This window comes from Pelophylax lessonae, assembly GCF_965119305.1.
Source record: "Pelophylax lessonae genome assembly, chromosome: 1".
In the NCBI taxonomy this organism is placed as follows: domain Eukaryota; kingdom Metazoa; phylum Chordata; class Amphibia; order Anura; family Ranidae; genus Pelophylax; species Pelophylax lessonae.
Genome location: NC_138768.1, coordinates 713,020,486 through 713,041,679, shown reverse-complemented (window position 1 = coordinate 713,041,679; position 21,194 = coordinate 713,020,486). Strand labels below are relative to the sequence as shown.

Genomic DNA, 21,194 nt, shown 5'->3' with positions numbered 1-21,194 from the left:
TTTAAAGTATAATCAAACCCCAACAATTAAAGTGGAAGAAAAGCCTTACTCTATCTATTCTCTAAACATTCCCTTCCTCCCTATCCTGCACATCCTGTATGAAAAAGATCTCTGTACTTGCTATTTTTAATCCGGTTCAGTCACGTGATGCAGCAGGGGGAGGGAACAATTTTAAGACTAGAACTAGGCTTTACTACTAATTTAATATCCTTTAGTTGCTCCCTTCTGTTCTGTCAAAATCTTGAAAGCATTTTCGTATGGTTCATAAGTGCAGAAATAAATACCTAGTGACCCTTGTGCATACTTTCTGTGATGTCATAAGCTGTATTATCCTTGCTCACAATTCTTATCTTGGACTACAAAACAATTAGTCTCTATAGTATGGAGATGAGGAAAGGAGAGTGGTTAAGTGATTTAGCAGAAGACATATGGTAAGGGCTGCCACCATTGTTTGTGATTTCAGTCCAGAAAAGGCTTTTGTTTTCAGCCCACAGCCAGAAATTAGGTACGGATTGAGTTTCTGGCAGAACAGCAGGCTTTTTTTTTTATACTTGAAGGGTCTTTAAAGGTCTTTTCAGGGTCTCTGTATTGCCCAAATTTACTGCTTTTTTTGCCTTAACATTTACTTTAGGAGAGAAGGGTATAGGCGGTCCCTGGGTTACAAACATCCGACTTACAAACAACTCCTACTTACAAATTGAGGGAGACAACAGGAAGTGAGGAGAAATCTCCCCATAGGAAGAGAAATTCACTCCTGTAAGAGTTCTCATGGGAAAAAGGTGTCTCCACTGAAGCGTTATCACCAATCCTTGTTTCCACAAAAACCTAACATATTAAAAATCTAGTTGTTATAGGGACAGAAAGTGAGGTGAAATCTTCTGAACAGGAGTAGAGACAGCAAAACAAATGTTACAGGGTTGTTAACCCTTCCCTATGCTATTAAAAAAGCTTAAAAATTATTCTTTTGGCTGGAGCTACACTTAAAAAATGTACCTGTTCCGACTTACAAATTCCACTTATGAATAAACCTACAGTCCCGATCTTGTTTGTAACCCAGGGACCGCCTGTACTATCTTATATTTCTCATGCTCGCACAATAGCAGCAACAATTTTGAGAGCAAGACCATGTTTTAATAAATGTGATTTAATAATTTCATAGGTACTAGCTAAGTTGCTAGGTTATAGGGTGCAAACTACTCCATGCAGCCCTGATTTCTCTAGTGCCAACTGAATAGTGCTACAATCTGTAAAATGAGTGGAACAGGTACACTTGAAAATAGAGTGTAAGTAACACTATCATTTGAGATGAATCCGTATATTATTCTTGTAGATTTATTTCAGAAGTAGGATTTTGTTGAAATCTTCTCCCGATCATTTATCACTGTCAGTGCAACCAAAATACACACTTCTTTTATTATGCCAGATAAAAGGAAATAATTAAATATTGTTTCTGAACAAAGGAAATATATGAATGCTGAAGTTAATGCAATATTTCAATTGTGTCATATTCACTGCGAAAGATGATTATGACTTTAACAGGTATTGTGTTTTTGCTTTTTACCGGCGCTGACTGGGAAATGATCTAGTTTAATAACAGAACATTTGCAATGTCTGTGTGTGTGCCTGAAGTTCTAACATCATATTTTTTAATCATATCTGAGCAGTTGTTACTATACTGTCCATACGGGGAAGGAGTTGACTAAACAAACAAGTGAGACAGTTTTATTATCAAAAGGTTTTCTTAGATCAGGGTTTCTTGGCTTTAATAAAGTACACAACCCTTTATAAAAAAAAGAGCCAGTTCACCACATCTAAAGTTCCTGTTAACATGTGGATATTTATTACTAGTACCTCCTACTTGATAAAAAAAATTTTAGGAGAAAATCTTTTGTGCTTTTAAATAGCAAAAATATAATTCCTGGAGTCTGTATTGTACCATTTGCCATAACTCTCTAAAGATTTTATAATTTTACTTCTTCAAGCTGTCCTACCACCTGAACTTGTCATAATATTTTAAAACGGAACCTGCTGCTTCGAACCCTTCCATATAAAGGGACCAAAAGTTCCATATCCTTCCCCAACTGTGGGATTCTCATATGTAATATATTGAGCTTCAACATAAGCTGAGCAGTATCTGCCTTAATAAAGTAATATTTCTATTTTTAAAAGTCAGTTAGGTACATAACCTATGGATTCCAATGTTTTGTAACATTTTGAAGCATGAGGCCACTGCATGTGGACACCCTTGGAAGGTAAAATAGTTCAGCTACTGGCACAGCCCCATCACTTGTACAGACTATGTAGTGGGAGATACTGAGTGGGTGGAATATGATTTCCAGAATCCTTTCCCTACTCCAATGCCTAAATCTCCCCACTGTATCTAAACAGCTTGACAAGGGCCAATTCTGGAACATAAAATTAAAGCCAGTAAAATTTAAAGAAGTTACATGGGGGTGACGTTTTTGAAAAAATAAATGTCCATCTGGATTACATAGTGTTTACATGTTGGCTAAAAATCAGTTTTAAGTGTTAGGCAGCTCTGAGGATTTAAAGTGGTTGTAAAGTCTTGTTTTTTTTTCTCCTATAAAAATAACAAACATGTTATACCTGCTCTGTTGTAGTGGTTTTGCACAGAGCAACCCAATCCTCCTCTTCTGGGGTCTCTCTTCTATGCCTCTGGCCCATCCCTGCTGTTCAGTGCCCCCACAGCCAGCAGCTTGCTATGGGGGCTACCTGAGTCGAGTCACAACTCCCTGTGTCCATTCAGACACGGACCCCCGACCCAGCCCTGCCCCCTCTCTCCCCTAATCGGCTAGCTGACTTTGTTTGACAGCAGTGGTAGCCAATGGCAACGCTGCTGTGTCTCAGCCAATCAGTATAGAGAATCTCAGATGGCTGAGACACTCGTGGACATCGCTGGACAGAGAAGGACCTCGGGTAAGGTTTAGGGGGCTGCTGCATACAGAAGGTTTTTAATGTTAATGCATAGAATGCATTAGGATATAAAACCTTCTGCCTTTACAACTCCTTTAAGCAGTAAACTGTTGTATTGTACTGGTGCTTCCAGGGCCCATGTACCCCAACATGATATAATATTTTAACATTTGATCACACAACAATTAAGCTACACAGCCAGCCCTGCACTATGTATTTTAGAATATTAAAACTTTATTTGTCAGCTGTGTACCAACATCACAAGGTCTATAGTTGTTGATTTAATAAAGGCAAAGGCTGTTGCAAGAGAATTATCAATCTGGAAAATAAATTTTCCCTTAGCTTTTTAAATGTAGTAAAACTTTAGTTCACAAAGAATATCCAATTATGTGCAAGGAAAAAAAAATTTTTTTTTAGCTTGCACATGATTACATAATATACACAATCTTATACCCACAGTTGAACCAGAGGAAGGCAAAAAAAAAACACTAACGCATGATCCATTTTGTTCCAGTAGGGGAAGAACTCTCTTCCTGATCACAAGGCAATCGTTTTCTGGATTAACCACCTCAGTAATTTTTACCTATAAATTTTAGTATTAAAATTAAAATTATTAAACATTAAATTAAATTAGTATTAAAATTATGCTGAACTTCTTAAAGCATTACTCCACTTTTGTTGAGAAAAAAACATTCCCCTCTGGGTGATCTCTGTACATTACAAGGATTTTACCAAAACGTTGTTGCAGATTCCTACCTTTTGTTGTTCTGAAGAAATCACTGTTTGTTCCTCTGTGCTAAGTGGGTCTAATGGGAGTGGTTTTATAATTATTGATCAGCTGTGGCAGCTGCAGGGCTCTAATGAGGAAAGCTGCTGTGCCTGCATCCCTTTAGACATGTTCCTATTGGGAGTATCTCACCAAATACGGTTGCAGGGAATGCCTGAAATCTGACTTGTATCTTAGGCAGACTTCTGGGAAAATTGGTAAGCCAATCACACAAGCAGGAAATTATGTTTCTGGGGTGTGGTCAGCACACATTCTGTGTGCAGAACAGCTCCATGTAGCCATATTGCATTGCATTTTCAGAAAATTACAACAGATGCAGATTGAAAAGGAAAGGTCATTTTAAAAACATTCAAATACAATCTGATTTGTGTCTAAATTGTATACGCAGTATTGTTTTTTCTTTGTTTGCTGATTTTTTCCCCACAAAAGTGGAGTTACCCTTTAAAGAATGATTGAATTATAGAAGTCAGCAGAGCTTCAGCTCATTCAGTAGGATAGGGAAAATTCCATTGCAAAATAAAAAAAAAACTTCCTTCCAAATCTAAAAGCCAATTAGCTTTTAGCAAATCAACCTCACAGCATACCTTCTTTACCATTAAAAATGACAAGTCCCACATACCTACACTGCAGAACCAATTAAGCATGTTATTTAGTCCAAAATAGCCCCTTACAACAACTATGTAACCATGTCTCCGGTGATATCCATTACTAGTAGCAGGGTAAGTACATGTGTATTTTACATGTTTCTGGGGACAGGGCACCTGTGGTGCTGCTCATAGAACCTGATCAAACTTACTAATAGAAGCAATATAAGTGTGGCCTAAATGTGAAATGGGAATTTCAGTTTCCTCTCCCAGTTAAACAGCGAGTGGTATTTCTACTCATTTCTTAAGAATAATTAAAAAAAAACATTAAAACTGGTAGTGGATATTTGCTTCGACATCTCATGCAGTTACTAAGGGTCAAGGGAAGAGGATAGTGCAAACACTCCTCACATTATGCTCATAGAGGTCAACCACATAGCCAGGCAGCATCTGTAAGGTAGAAGGTACTGGAAGCGTGACCTGCAATTTAATCAACAAAATAAAACCTCACATTCCCTAGGGCAGTGATGGCGAACCTTGGCACACACCAGATGTTTTGGAACTACATTTCCCATGATGCTCAACTACACTTCAGAGTTCATGAGCATCATGGGATATGTAGTTCCAAAACATCTGGGGTGTCAAGGTTCCCCATCACTGCCCTAGGGGATGCTCTGGAGTCTGTTAGTAGCTTGCTCTGTCACTGTCCTTACATATTTTTCAGCTGCAAAAATCTAAATAGGCAAATGAATACCTTTAACATATAAATTATATCACACCCAATTTTTTTAAACAAAGCTGGCTCACATTAATGAACTGTCAAACTTGTAGCAATGCTGACGCTTTGGTGCATGTTTCCCAGAGTATAACAAGAGAGATTTTCTGAAGAATGCCAGAAACAGCATCATAACCACAAGGGTGCTTTAACCTGTGTTTCTGAAAAGCTCAGCTGTGAATAGTTCCCGATATCAAACGCAAATTTATAAAACAGGAAATCATGAAAAATGTAGTTTATAATACCCAACAGAAGGTAAAACTACCTGAAGGAGAAGAGACATCAAACTTTCAGCAGATAAAGAACCATTTAAAAGATGGATGTGCACTTAAGAGAATAAAAGCAAAGTTTAGATGACTGACATCTATTGTAATACACCCATTAGAATGGTATAAATCTTTTTTGAAACCGTTATGGTTTCTATGGTAACCAGATGTAGGTGTTTATGCAATCTTTATTTAATCCCTATTGTGATAAGATTCTCCTTTACCACCGGCAAGATAGAACGCTCCTTCCCTGTCTTTGAGGAGTGGAGGCGATATATTACTGGAAATGCTATTATCGCTGTAAGAAAGCCTTAATCTTTTTATGGGTGCCAATTACAGGCCTAAGTGATGTCAAACCAATTGTTTGTAATCTTTTACAGGGCAGTTTTGGTCAAAGTTAAAACTATATGCATGCAATTAAATTATGTAAAAAAGCTTAGCTCTCTCTTTGCAGTATCAAAAAAACAAATTTAAATGAATTCTGTTACATGTGAGTTTTGTATATTTATTAGATTAAGGTTAAAATTTTATAATTCTGTTGTCATTGTTTTCTTAATTAAATTGCTAATTTAAATATATAAACAAAAAAAGGATGCTAGATGTCTAAAAGCAAATGCAATTTTTCCTTTAAAACTCTTTAGGATGGGAATGCAATTTTTAAAGGAAATGTTTGCTGATATATAGGCTGCCATTTTAGACCTTCTTGTAAACATTCTCATTTTCTGATTTTCTCATTTGGTTGATTTACTAAGACAAATAGACTATTCACTTTGCAAGGGAATTTGCTTAGTAAATGTGGTGAAGTTTCACTTTGCAAACAATACCTAAACGGGTGCGAGAATAATAAAAGATAAAAATTGGAAGTTAGCTTCAACTCATTTATTAAGTTCTGGGGAAATTTCACTTGCAAAGTGAACAGCCAATTTGTCTTTAGTAAATCAACCCATTTGTCCTTATTAACCCCTGAGTCGTTGACCTGGAACAAGTATGCAGCAAGCCAAGTCAGCTCTGTGCCTAAACAGCATGCCTTTTCTGGGTCAGAGTCTCAAAAAATATCAGAACCACTAAATCGGCATGACAAAGACAACTAGCTTTTTCAGAAGGAGAGGTCAGCTTTAGGTATGTTTTCTAAAGAATATAAAGCAGAAGTACGTATGCTATTCGATACTAATTCATCATTTTTCTCTAGTGTTATTAAACGGAATCTGTAAGTATTTTTTTTTTAATTCATACAATCAATATAAAAATAGTATTAAGAACTTGAAAATTATAATCTGTATAATAACGCAATTAATCCAACCAAAATTTCTAACTGCAATATCCCTTCAGGGACTTTTAGCTCCATTAAATCCTCAAGCTCTGCAACAGAAATGCAAGAATGTACCTACACTAAAGAAGAGTACAGGTCAGTGACCAGACCTGGGTTTGCAGCTTTCCTCTAAATGTGTCCCTTTATGTCATATTGTCACCTACCAATAAGTTGTCTGTAATAAGAACAAAGCTATTGTATTTGGGCTAAGTTGTATCAGAGAAATAGGTTTGTTTTAAAGCTGGAGACTTTTTTGTTTGGTAGACTAAATGGACCACATAGGTGTATTTCAGTTGTTTTACATATTTGCCCCAAGATCCATCCATAAATGTATTTTTTTCTCTTTTAGAGAAAATATTATTAGTAAAGCTGAAGTTTAATGTACAAACCCAATTACAAAAAAGTTGGTTCACTGTACAAATTGTGAGTAAAAAAGGAATGGATTAATTCACAAATCTCATAAACCTATATTTTGTTCACAATATAATATAGATATACACATGTAGAAATGTGTATCCAACCTGCGCTAACTTGAAATAAAATAACACTAAGCAGCTGATACTACAACCGACATGTGTTGTATAAAAATAAAAGAAAAAACAGTGCAGCGCTAACCGTGAAACAACAAAGATGCCACAATAACAAAATAAGGGATATAATGCGAACAAAATTATACCAATAAAAAAAAAAGGGAAAAACGTGAGTCCAGTGAATAACTCATTGGTGCATATAAAACAAAATCCCAGGTGTAAATGAAATATGCAAAGAATTCATGAGGTGATAGTGACTTCAGAAGATCCCCACACCAACAGAAAATGAATGCGCTCACCAGAACATATGAACCCAAGTTACCGTATAGTAAATGGGTCATACAGGCTGAATAACATGAATGTCCCCCAACGTGACTGGATCACCAGATGAACCAAGGCAGGAATCCACAAAGTTTCTCCAATGATGTTGCCAGGAAATCCCGTTCACAGATGTATATGGAGGGATAAACCAAACAACACGGACATAGTGTAAAACTGTTATGGACAATTTATTAAGAATACAGAAGTACACTTACAAACTTCCACAGGAATAAAGCAATCAACCTCAGGGCAACCTCCTATGAATATGTTAGTTATAACGAAATGCGTCAGCTACGTCACAAGTGCCATCCTGTACATTGCCTGCTTTATTCCTGTGGAAGTTTGTAAGTGTACTTCTGTATTCTTAATAAATTGTCCATAACAGTTTTACACTATGTCCGTGTTGTTTGGTTTTCTAGTTGCTCAACTGTCTTAAGTCTTCTTTGTCACATAGCCTGGATTAGACAAGAATGGGACAACATTTCTATTCCTAAACTTGAGCAACTTGTCTCCTCAGTCCCCAGACGTTTGCAGACTCTTATGAAAAAAAAAAAGAGACGCTACACAGTGGTAAACATGGCCATTGTTGAGATGTGTTGATGCCATGAAAATTAAAATTAACTTATTTTTCCCTTAAAATAACACATTTTCTCAGTTTAAACATGTGATATATCATCTATGTTGTATTCTGAATACAATATTGAAATTTGTAACTTCCACATCATTGCATTCTGTTTTTATTCACAATTTGTACAGTGTCCCAACTTTTTTGGAATTGGGTTTGTACTTATGTCTCCCCTTCTCTGGTTCCTCCCTGCAACCCAATGTACATGCTAATTACATTTTTTTTATTTAAACCTTTCACCACATTCTACCACATGGCTTATTTTTGACTGGGTCTCTGTGCTTCTCTGTGTAAAGGCAGATAATGGTTGATGAGAGGGGACAGCAGAGTGCTGTACACATCAACCTGCCTCAGCATTTCTTTTGAGAGCCCTCAATCCTGATGAAAGCAGTGGGGTGTTTCTTTGGAGTAGTTATGCAAATATTAAAATGCCTTGATGCGTAGATGTCAGTCTATAGATGTGAATGTTCCTAGGCAGACTGCCCTAGGTAATGCTCACATGTAGTGCTGAGCCTTCATGTCTGAACAAAACAACTGAAATCTAATGAGTAAACGGACAGTCCAAAGTGTAACGCTCCTGCGTTTCTTATATGGTGTGGATTTTCAGCTGCAGAAATAGTTCCATGTCAGAAGTCATGTAAGAGATATGCTGAGATACCATTCCCAACCTCAATGACTCATCATGTGTGGAAGGTCTTATTTCAGCCAGTAAATACACACAATTAGCAAGCTGGTTCCTAGAGTGACTTTATGTATGTGGTAACACAATGATGAAGGTTGAGGGATAGGTTGAGTGGAGGTGGTAGGTGATAGACACTTGAAGGTGAGACAGTAGCAGATGGATGCAGGAAGGTTTAGCAATGTTGTATGGTAGCAGATGACAGAATAGCAGGTGGACATACAAAAGAGATCAACCCAGTGCAGAAAAGTAGCAGTAGTCTCAAGAGCTAGCAATCTAGTTATGCAGATGTAATAAACAGTCTTTACTATGCAGAGCTAGATAGTGTAAGCTTAGTATAAGTTTATAGAGAATTCCCCTGCGGGGTACTTAGCACTATTAGCGATACAGCCGAAGGGTGGTTCAGGAGAGGCGGATGATCCAGTAGCGGGATACGGGGATCAGCGCAGCGAGGTTCCGTCAGCGAGGTAAGCTTGCAAGCATGGAAGCTTCAAGCAAGGATAGCATCCAGGTAAAGGTGTTTGAACAAACACATGTGAGTGAGAACCGGCGCTTTAAATAGCCATCTAGTCCGGCGCTGGGTGATGACAGCTCCAGTCTTAAAGGTGTATGCGCACCTTTCCAAAAGTAAATGGTGGGGCGCATACACTTGTGGAAAGTGTAATTTAGGGTACCAAAGGTACCGGAACATTACACAAAGACAGTAAGGCTGTAAAAAGAAAAAACTAGATGATGCTTAAGCCAGAAAATGAAGTGGGCTTTACCTAACTTGCTGCAGCTTCTAATGCCCACTGACACAGTGTGCATTGATATCAGACAATGCGCTTTAGTACAGGAGAGAGGACTCTACAACTGTGCAATACTGAAGGTAAAGGTGGAGCTCAGATTTAAATGATTGCACAGCTATGAAATAAAAGGTATTGGTGAATAAAGTTTTTTTAAGTCATACGAATTCCTAATACTGTTATTTTTGTTTACAGTGACCAATGTAGGCATTCGTAAATTCATGATACTACGTCCTTCACTCTTTCTGGTCTTGGAGATGTAAAATGACCATGTTCCATATATATTTTTGCCCTTAGAGGCATCACATTTTTTTTAGAAAGGTGGGAGGTGTGCAGTAAACCACAGCAACTAATAATGACTTAGACTATACTAATATGACTCTTAGTAAAACTGTAATCCGAACTTGATTGCACTATCTACATTATTCATAGCAGCACATGAAAGATCTATTTGCCAGACAACAAGAAACTGGGCAATGCCAGCTAATTAGCCCTGCAAATGGAACACATGAATGCATGGTTTTCTGTTGAATTTATGTAATCATTTGCTTTTTATTTTCCATTGTTCTTTACTATCCTATAACACTTGCCAGTATAATCATAGAGGAGGTGGTGTTGGGTAAAGCAGCAGAATCATGTGTACTGCGCTGTCATTAACTTTCAGTGTATTCACTGGCAATGCCAAGGGAGATGACAGCTCCAAAAAAAGCTATATCTGCCTTGGACTGTCAAGGTAGCTCCGAACAATATACTTCAATGCTGTGCAGACAAAGATCAATTTGGGGCTTAGTGGTCCAATAAAATCAGAATGCAACATCAGCCAACAACTTTTATGTTTTTTTTTTTTATCAAACATACAGTGATTGATTTACTAAAGGAATAATTTCACTCTAGAAAGTATTTTTTTTTATACATTATGAATATCTACCTTTAGATAATATAATATAAAATAATATATATATATATATATATATATATATATATATATATATATATATATATATATATATATATATATATATAATAATATAATAAAATAATATAATATAATAATAATATGATATATAATTGAATAGTATTGAATTATCTAATATTTTTTTTAAGTATTATTATATAAAGAAAAGATTTGATAATTGTATTGATCATCCAGTCATATACAAGCAAAAATCTATTTTGTTATGATTTCTCCTGCACATAATTGGTCATTCAAAGTGAACACAGCTTCACCTTATTTAACAAGCTATGTGATCTTTTTTAAGTGAACATTCACCTTCCTAACCGGACGGTCTTTACCCTTTCAGTACTTAAATTCCACAACTTTTCTGCAAATTATGTAAATACCTTAGCCAGTTCATAACAGTTTCTGTTTAAGTGCTATTAAACCTTCAGTTTAAATCAGCTAATTACATTCCAGATGCATCGAAACAAAAGATTTTAGATGTCTTACAATTGGTTTTCTTTCTGAAGCAGCCACATCCTAAGTTGAAAGGTCTGTGCCCTGCCAGCAGCTGTGGAGCGGGTCCCTTGTTTTTTGAGGGGAAGCAGTGGTCTAAAAGCAGAGGTCCAACAAGCTGTTCACTGAGTCAGACCTATAACTATGATTAAGAAATATGCATGCTCCTTGTTGACTGGAGAACACTGGCTGTGACTCAGGGTGTTGAGCATTAAAGCCAAAGCATCAGAATTATAGTCAGGCACACAGTATTTTCAAAAGGAGATATCAGCAATGGCAGCCTACATGTTTCTTTAATGACATGTTATGTTAACCAAATATACAATGAAAAATATCCCAAGTCTCACATATATATTTTACATATAGCACCATATTGGTGTAAAAAGGTAATTTACACAGGTAAGGGAAGGTAAGGTAAATTTGTATTCAAGGTTTAAAGAATCAAACACGACTATTACTAGTATTGATAAATGAAAATATTAACTGACTTTACTAATTAAAAATGGCAAAACATCTCCACAGACACAAAAAATACACAAAATTCAACAGGAAATGAATGAAGCACAAACAGAACACCGCCGAATTGGAATTTTAAAATTAACTTTGTCTTCGCTTTGAAGTCCTGGATGTAAATAGAGTTCTTAACTTTCCATCTCAGAATTCACTCACTAAAATACAAATACAGGAATGTTTCACTAAGCACGGGATGCCGTGTGCCAAACCGATAACGATCTCTGTACAGTTCTATCCGCCTCCAGCATGCAGATTTAAGTCTGCCATAATCATTATGCGAGAACTCAAATCCCCTTCTCGATTTTCACTGCTGAAACACTATTTGGCAGTATGTGTTGTAAGAAATTAACGGGGAGAAAAATGACAGATCCCTATCTATAGTCTGCTAAGCCCAACAGATGAATGGAGAAATACACAGTGTATCGTACTTTTTTTCTATCAAAGCAGCAAAGGTAATTAAGTTGCAGAAATTTTTCATCTGATCTGGCTCCCTTTTGTGCCATTGCAAAAAGCATCATTTTTGATTCTGCTGGCTCGAAAACAACTCACAGAAGGTATGTTCTTTCTAAGATGCACTACGGTGGAAATCCAGTACTGTTCCATTTATTTTGATTTGAGGTGTCTGTATCACTAGGATTTTAGTTGGTTCTTTCTAATTGATTTTGTTATTAAAAGTACATGGTTATGCGACTTCTGCGAGTTATGCGAGTTAGGTACTGTATACTGATACAGCAATAACTATTGTTGTTGCCCTGAGGCTTATTAGTACATATAGCTCTTGGAACCCATTGCTCCATCCAAAACAATATATTACTTTGAAAATAGTACAGTACAGTTTAGAATATGGTTTTTAAAGAGCATTTTAAACAAGAATTCCAGGTATGGCAGTCTTTACATTGTTACATTGGTCCTGCTTGGACTTATGTATCTATGCAGATACCATACCTATATGATCCCTCTAGAAGCTGGAAATCCCCATAGTAGACACGGCTACTCCAATAATCTCTAATGTCTTATGGGTCCCGTGTCTAGAGGCTGCTCTGCTGCATTCTGAACACAGGTGGTCAGCCACTCGGCATGGGCACCATTCAGAAATGACCTTGCATATTCTCAATGGATGAAGAACATTCTCTGATTGGATGAGGTGAAGAGACAGGGCGGTGATGTCACACTCTCTATCTTGTCCAATCAGAGAACACTTTGCATTCATTGAGAAAATGCAACTCACTCTCTGAATGCTGCCCATGCCCAGCAGCCGGCCTCCTGTGTTCACAATGCAACAGGGCAACCGCTCAGGCACAGGACCTGGAAGACTGTGGAGACCACTGAAGTAGTTGTGTCTACTACACTGATTTCCAGCAACTGCAAAACCCCAAAGGTGTGGCATATATGTAGTTACATTGGTCCAAGGTGGACCAATGTAACTATGTGAAAAAATGGCATACCTGGAATTATTTTTTAAGACCTGGATCACTGGGTTATGGGGCCATGCTGCAGACTCTTAATTTGTTATATACAGTATCCCACAAAAGTGAGTACACCCCTCACATTTTTGTATATATGTTATTATATCTTTTCATGTGATAACACTGAAGAAATTACACTTTGTTACAATGTAAAGTAGTGAGTGTACAGCTTGTATAACAGTGTAAATTTGCTGTCCCCTCAAAATAACTCAACACAAAGCCATTGATGTCTAAACCACTGGTAATAAAAAGCGAGTACACCCCTAAGTGAAAATGTCCAAATTGGGCCCAATTAGCCATTTTCCCTCCCTGGTGTCATGTGACTCATTGGTGTTACAAGGTCTCCGGTGTGAATGGGGAGCAGGTGTGTTAACTTTGGTGTTATCTCTCTAACTTTCTCATACTGGTCACTGGAAGTTCAACATGGCACTTCATGGAAAAGAACTCTCTGAGGATCTAAAAAAAAGAATTATTGCTCTACATAAAGATGGCCTAGGCAATGAGTTGCAGCATGGTGGCCAAGACCATACAGTGGTTTAACAGGACAGGTTCCACTCAGAACAGGCCTCGCCATGGTTGACCAAAGAAGTTGAATGCATGTGCTTAGCGTCATATCCAGAGGTTGTCTTTGGGAAATAGAAGTGCTGCCAGCATTGCTGCAGAGGTTGAAGGGGTGGGGGGGGGGGGGTCAGCCTGTCAGTGCTCAGACCCTACCAAAGACAAGCAGACTAAGGACATGGATTACTGCAACCATGTCCTGTGGTCTGATGAGACCAAGAAAAACGTATTTGGTTCAGATGGTGTCAAACGTGTTTAAAGGCAACCAGGTGAGCAGTACAAAGACAAGTGTGTCTCGACTACAGTCAAACATGGTGGTGGGAGTGTCATGGTCTGGGGCTGCATGAGTGCTGCCAGCACTGAGGAGCTTCAGTTCATTGAGGGAACCATGAATGCCAACATGTACTGTGACATACTGAAGCAGAGCATGATCCCCTCCCTTTGGAGACTGGGCCGCAGGGCAGTATTCCAACATGACAACGACCCCAAACAAACCTCCAAGATGACCACTGCCTTTCTAAAGAAGCTGAGGGCTGGCCAAGCATATCTCCAGAAACCCTATTGAGCATCTGTGGGGCATCCTCAAACAGAAGGTGGAGGAGCACAAGGTCTCTAACATCCACCAGCCCCGTGATGTCATCATGGAGGAGTGGAAGAGGACTCCAGTGGCAATCTGTGAAGCTCTGGTGAACTCTATGCCAAAGAGAGTTAAGGCAGTGCTGGAAAATAATAGTGGCCATACAAAATATTGACACTTTGGGCCCAATTTGGACATTTTCACTAAGGGTTGTACTCACTTTTGTTGCTAGTGGTTTGAACATTGATGGATGTGTGTTGAGTTATTTTGAGGGGACAGCAAATTTACACTGTTATACAAGCTGTACACTCAGTACTTTACATTGTAGCAAAATGTAATTTCTTCAGTGTTGTCACATGAAAAGGTATAATAAAATATTTATAAAAATGTGAGGGGTGTACTCACTTTTGTGAGATACTGTATATCCTTCGAGAAGCTATTAAGAGAATGGCAAGGGGGCAAAAAATTGTGGTCCACGCACATGGGGTAGGGGAGGCTAAAATAATTATATAAAAAAAAATGTTTTATTTTAATGCGGGCATTTTAAGGGTCGTGGTCCCTTTAAGAATATACCTGGCCAGTCAGACGTAGAATTCCCGGGAAAGGTAAAGGTACACATGCCCTTCTGGAGATTTCTGGACCCCCTCTATATAGGGGGGAGTTTCAGTCAGGGGTCTCACACTGAACCGTCTGACGGCGAGCTCCCCTCCCCCCATCCCGTCGCAGGCACTATATGTGGTTTGTCACCCTTGTATCAAGGGGGGACTTGGTTATAATTGTTTGGAATTATAATTTTTGCTTGAGTCCTTTGACTAAGCAATATTTCTGTTTGATTCAATATTAATATTTGATTTTTATTTCAGTTAATAAAGATTTGGATATTGATATTTTAAACCAATAAAGTGCCGCGGCCATTTCTATGCCATTTTGAAAAAGAAATGTTCTGGTGTCGGTGTCTTTCTTTGGTATTGATAAGAATTTAGTTTAATAATGCATCCTCCTACCCCATGCTAGATGCTGCTTTTCAGTGCATATGCACGTGGTTTTCCTTTGGGATAGCTGGTGATCCTACTAGTAACACACTTCTCGTCCTAGGGAGACAATGTGTTGTCACGCTAAGTCAGAAAGGGATTATAGACTATAGGACATCTCTCCTCTCTTGATCTCCATAACATAGGGGGAGGTGTTCTGCAATGCACTGAAACCTCAAGCAGGCTGATGACACTGATTGGGATTTCAGGGCATCATTGTTAGTTCACTACAGTAAGTTAGGAGCTCACCGAATTTCTGCCAGGATGTGTTTTTTTAATTTTTCTTATTTTGTAGAACTGATATAACATACTGCTTCCAATAGTATATTTAAAAGACCACAACAGAGCAAATAAGAGAGGTTCATTGTTAAGGTTTGCATACACTTGGAGGGGTATACTAATAAAGTACTACATTCACCAAACATTCACTGGTGAATCTTCTAAGTTCATGTGTACAAATAACTGATTGATTTACCAGCAGTAAATGTATACTGAAAGTTATATTTATTGCTTTATAAATATGTCCCTAAGTGCTCATTGTCTACTTGCTCAACACACATATTTGCAGCTCTGTGGTTAGGATTTTTAAGCATTTTTATTGGTGTAACAAAAACATACTGCACATCCTGATAACCACCTTTGTACAATTGTTTGGTTATTTTTAGTAGTAATAGGCACTAATTAAATGCATGGATTGGAAAGATTTAACTTAAAAATGCACAGCAATTAGCTGACTTTTACTTGCTGTACCATAAAATCAGCAGTTACCAACAACGTGAGAGCAAAGCCCTTTCTCAAAGCAATGTTGAAAGCAGAAAAAAAAAGCTGAAAACTTCAGTGATAAATAATAAATCTAGAAGAGCAAAAATGACCATTTTTACAAAAGTGTTCTGCACTACCTAAGGCTGTGTTTAAACATAACTATAGAACGGGCATATGAAGGGTTCCCTTTAAGATTGGGAATAAATTGCCCCCTGTTGTGTTACACAGCTATATACTCACTGCAGTCTTTGCTCGGGGAGACTTTGATAGAAAGTTCCTAGTTAGGATCACAATTTTGACTCATCAGAAGACCACGAGGGCTATGTAACAAAGAAGCACAGCTGGGGCACATGTAGAACAAAGCCTCGTCTTCCCACTCTCTTGTACATTCAAAAATCTTTTCTTTGATCATACTACAACACCTGTCTCTGTCCAGTTTTGCAGCCAAAGCACAGGTCAAATAACAGTATGTTTTAATGTAATATTCATATCTGGGCCTTTCAGATAAGAATGTGCCTGCGTCTATGTCATGTAGAAAGCTCCTATCAAAGGAAGAACCATCTCCATGTGACGGTGAAAAGATGGCTCGCAACACAACTGTGATCTGAGGGACTATGCAGATAAAGCTGGACAACAATGAGACATTTTTTTTTTCAGAGAATTCATTTGCCATTCTTACCTGTGCCTAAAATCTTTATTTCTGGGTGGAAGCAAGAAAAGAAGAGATTCATAATAAATCAAATGTCGTAAGAGGTGAAGAGTATGAAGATGGAAATGTTTCAAGTGGAAATGACAGGTACCCCTAATGAGCATGCCACATATTCTGCATACTATATCCCAAACAGCATCACATGAGGTTTGGCTCATCCGTTTCGGGAAAAGAAACAAACACTTTGTAAGGTTACTTTGATTGTTATTTATGGAACATTTCTCAAGTACATGGGCATATTATTTCTGTAAGGCATTTCAATGCACTTAATATGTCACTGGTCTTAAGAATCATTATATTAGACGGTCAGGCAACAGTCAGATGAGCATAGTATCTCCCATGCTGTACATGTTGGTCACACAGAGGCAGATCTAATACAAAAAAGGCGGAAAATGCCATTTGCTGGCAAATCCAACATATAGCTAAAATAGATTTCTTTCAACTTGTTGCATTATTTTTTATTCCACCATTTTCATCCCATAATGTTCTGCCCAAATTTCAGATCTTGCTACTTTTCTAATGCCAATTGGAATTTCTGAGAAAAAATGTTACTCTTTTTTCTGACTGAGTTTTGTGTAGTGATACGGAGTGGTCCCTCTTATAATCTGCTTGCTAGCAGTATCAATCGTAATCTTTCTTTTGTTTACAGTGCTTGGCAGACTGTCATCATTCTTTTATATAATTTAAGCCTGTACTATCCCTTCATATAAGGAAAAAGAGAGGGAAGCTGCACCTAGGATACCAATAGGGTCTTTGGGTGTACCAGGTGTGTAAAGTAAAAGCCAATTATTAATAAAGGATTAGAAGCCCAAAAAAAAGTGCCTCTCTTTTGAAAACATGGCTCATACAGTATATGGCAACATAAGATTTCTAACATTTTAGAAATTTAGCTTTACCCTGGCCTCAGTTTATTTGGCAACCCTTTGACAACACTGCAACTCAAAGCTTCTGTTAGCAAAGCATCTTTTGTCACCATAGCACCCTTCGCTCTTGACTACATAAAGCTCCATTAGCTTTAGGTTACCCTTCTACTAATACGCTACTTATGCTTGTACCCTAAGGCTCTTCTTTGGTAAAATGACAACTCTTGCAGACGTGGTATAGTTCTGCCAAAACTGCAATTATTGCATTGCCAATATGGCAACCTTCTTTTCTGGTTCACTTATACTATGTTGCACATCCATATAGCAAGTACAGACAAGACTCCTCCAGAAGCAAATCTCAAGAAAGATCCTAAAGGGAAAGAGCAGGGGATCACAGTTTAGATCCTCAGTGCTCTGATTTTATTTAATATTCAATTTAGTAACTGTTTTATTACCTTTTACCTAGTGTTCACTATTTGAAACAATCTGACTTATTACCTCTTCGTTTACCTACCTGTACTGTTCCTTTTTTGTGTGGTGGTACATTTGTGTGGACATTCAAATATTGTGAACAGCATGCTTAAAGTCTGGCCCTGCTTGGATCGTCAAGGGAAAGAGGGACCTCTCCATATTTTTACACAAAAGTGTCATAAATAGTAATTTCCAGATTATCCTTTCCAGTGAAAGGTTTATTTTAATCCCCTGTCGGAAAAATTTTAGCACACTAGAAAATATCTTTCACCGCCTGTTTTTAAATCATTTACAATTTTATATCTTAAGACGCTAGAATCTATATTGTATCAGCAGAAGAATCAGCCCATCTATAGCCAACATGAGTATTATGTTTTGAGTATGAGAAATCCTCTTACAATGAACAATCAAAGGTCAGAGTATGTCATTTCAATGTGGGAAAACACATGTATTTACCTCCTAGGCAGCAGAAATCAAAGAAAAAATGCACCAATCATTATCCAGAAATAATTTAAAATAATTATTATTAGTAAATTAGAGTACAATCAATTTAAATATTTTAGATATGATTTATTTTTACTTTTTATTGGTGGCAGATATTCATAAAAATTGGTAGGGTTTTTTACTTGAAACAAAATTTAGACCTGTGATTCAGAGTTTGGCATATATTAATCCCTTTCATGTCTAGCATCTATATATACCAGATTTAACCTGCAGGTCAGATCATTTTAATAAGGTTCCATTGCAGCAATGCAAGGGTATAATCCAAGCTGCTACATGGAAAGGTCTGAATCAGGGATCCATTTTTAAATGAAAGTAGAAAACCCTTTACTTTATACTTTTAGGCAACATCAAACACTACATTTCTGAATTAATATTGAAATAAAACACAATTAAAAAAAAAAGAAGTAATTTAATTTTACAGTAAAAGGACAACATACCTAAGTTCCAGGACACTGGTTACATTCCCCGATGGAAATACTCGACGAATGAAGTTAAAATCCCCCACGTACAGACTTCCATCTATTCCACAAGCCAAGGCCACAGGGGCAAGTAGCTTGTTGCCATCTGCCTGACCATTGCAACTAGGACAGGAAATGCTGCGTCTTTTGCCATTTCCCATGATGCTGCTAATGACAGGAGGCTGTTGAGATATAAACTGGTTTTCACCATTCCCTTTGTAAAGGATACCTGCAAATAAAACAAAAACAAGATAAGTTACAGTATGACTTTGTGATATTCTTTTATATTGTTACCAACATAAGGTAAATTATAAATACCAGATACCCTCATGAAAAATTAACATAAAGTAGAAAAGTCAACATTTTGAACTCTTTAAGAGCATTTAGTGGAGAGAGTATCATTCTAATTACATAATGATACAGTAAAAATGGATATCTAGACTACAATATAAGAACAAAGGAAAGGAAGGGAGGAACTGAAAGATAATGTGGTAACTATTTTGACATGGGGGTTTATTAGCTCAGTGGTAGTTGTGCTTTTTTGTAAAATCAGTTCGAAATGTGTTTTAAAGGCCTAATAGCCCACTTTTATTAAAAACAAATTAATGTAAATGTAATGTAAAGTCCACAGATATACCAAGCCACCTGCCTCTCCTTCAGCAGTACCCCTGCTCTTTACACTGATCACCCAGACCAAGGGTTCTTCAATGCACACAGCTCCACATTAATGCACACAGCTCCACTTTAATGCACACAGCTCCCCTTTAATGCACACAGCTCCCCTTTAATGCACACAGCTCCACTTTAATGCACACAGCAGCAGCACAAATTGATACTGGCTCACACCTGTCTCCTTGACAGATCCCTCCTGTCGGCACACAGTGATACTTCCTGACTCTCGGGTGGAGCCCTGAACTATTCTAAGGCATTCATTACAAAGGCTGGTCTTCATCAAAACCTGGACACTGGGTTGGGGATTTCTTCCCTCCCAAGGCACTCTGAAATCACCAGAGCCGACTCCGGGAATACCAAATACAGAAAAAGTTGTAATAACAGTTTATTGCCTCAAAATCAATACTCTGGAGTCCCACACTTTGCACACATGCAAAGCCTGTGTCCTTTTTCAAGCATTTTCAAATTGGCAGGGCCATGCACTGTCACACAGGGGAAGATTTACTAAAACTGGTGAACTCAGAATCTGGTGCAGCTGTGCACGGTAACCTATCAGCTTCTAACTTCAGCTTTTTCAATTAATTGCTTTTGCAATAAAACCTAAAAGCTGATTGGTTTCAATGTAGAGTTGCACCAGATTTTGCACTTTCCAGTTTTAGTAAATAACCTCCACTGTTTTGAAAGGTAGTGCATGCATTTAAAGCAAGATGGCAGGAGATATTCAGACGTGGAAAAATCAAAAGATAATTAACAAAAGTTTGGAAATCAAACTGCTTCTTCACCTGCGCCCCTCAATGTTAAAGTAAGCCTCCGCTTATAATCTTAACCACTTTAATACAGGGCACTTATACCCCTTCCTGCCCAGACCGATTTTCAGCTTTTAGTGCTCTCACACTTTGATTGACAATTACTCATGGTACACTGTACCCAAAGAAAATTTTTATCATTTTTTTTAGACAAATAGAGCTTTCTTTTGGTGGTATTTAATCACCGCTGGATTTTTTATTTTTTGCAATATAGGAAAAAAAAAGAGCGAACATTTTGAAAAAAAACAAAACACTTTTTTTTTAGTTTGTATTATAAAATTATGCCAATAAGTAATTTTTCTTCATAAATTTGGGCCAAACTTTATACTGCTACTTATCTTTGGTAAAATTAGTCCAAATTAGTGTATATTATTACTGATGGTGGTGCTATGTGACAGATGCAGATGTGGTCACTGATGGTGGGCCTGTGTGACAGATCCAGATGTGCTGTGACAGATCTAGATGTGCTGTGACAAATCCAGATGTGCTGTGACAGATCTAGACAGTGACAGGTTCTCTTTATTTGGGGGGGGGGGGAGCGTGTGATGCACAGTAATGTTTGTAGCAATTGTAAAAAAAAAGTCACTCACTCACACGATCGGTGATTAGGTCAGTACTAATGGCTGTCTGTTTTAAATTTGTGACCCGCTCTGATTGGACACAGCTGATCACGTGGTAAATAGCTAATTTCATTGGCTGTTTACCCTGATCAGGGATGGGCTGTGTCCGAGGGACATGCTATATCCCCGATCGCCG

General features: G+C 37.7%; 1 protein-coding gene across 25 annotated transcripts in view; it reads right to left on the bottom strand.

The window, feature by feature from the left end:
- TENM3 (teneurin transmembrane protein 3) overlaps positions 1-21,194 on the bottom strand; it is a 1,577,510-nt gene that overhangs the window by 76,405 nt on the left and 1,479,911 nt on the right. For 16 of the 25 annotated variants that reach the window (XM_082244015.1, XM_082244035.1, XM_082244033.1 and 13 more), the window contains one exon: positions 18,936-19,189. In XM_082244015.1, the coding sequence (XP_082100141.1) occupies positions 18,936-19,189 (254 nt within the window). Of the gene's footprint in view, positions 1-16,634; positions 16,656-18,935; positions 19,190-21,194 lie in introns of all 25 variants that reach the window. The other 9 variants (XM_082244034.1, XM_082244037.1, XM_082244016.1 and 6 more) reach the window with 2 other exon arrangements.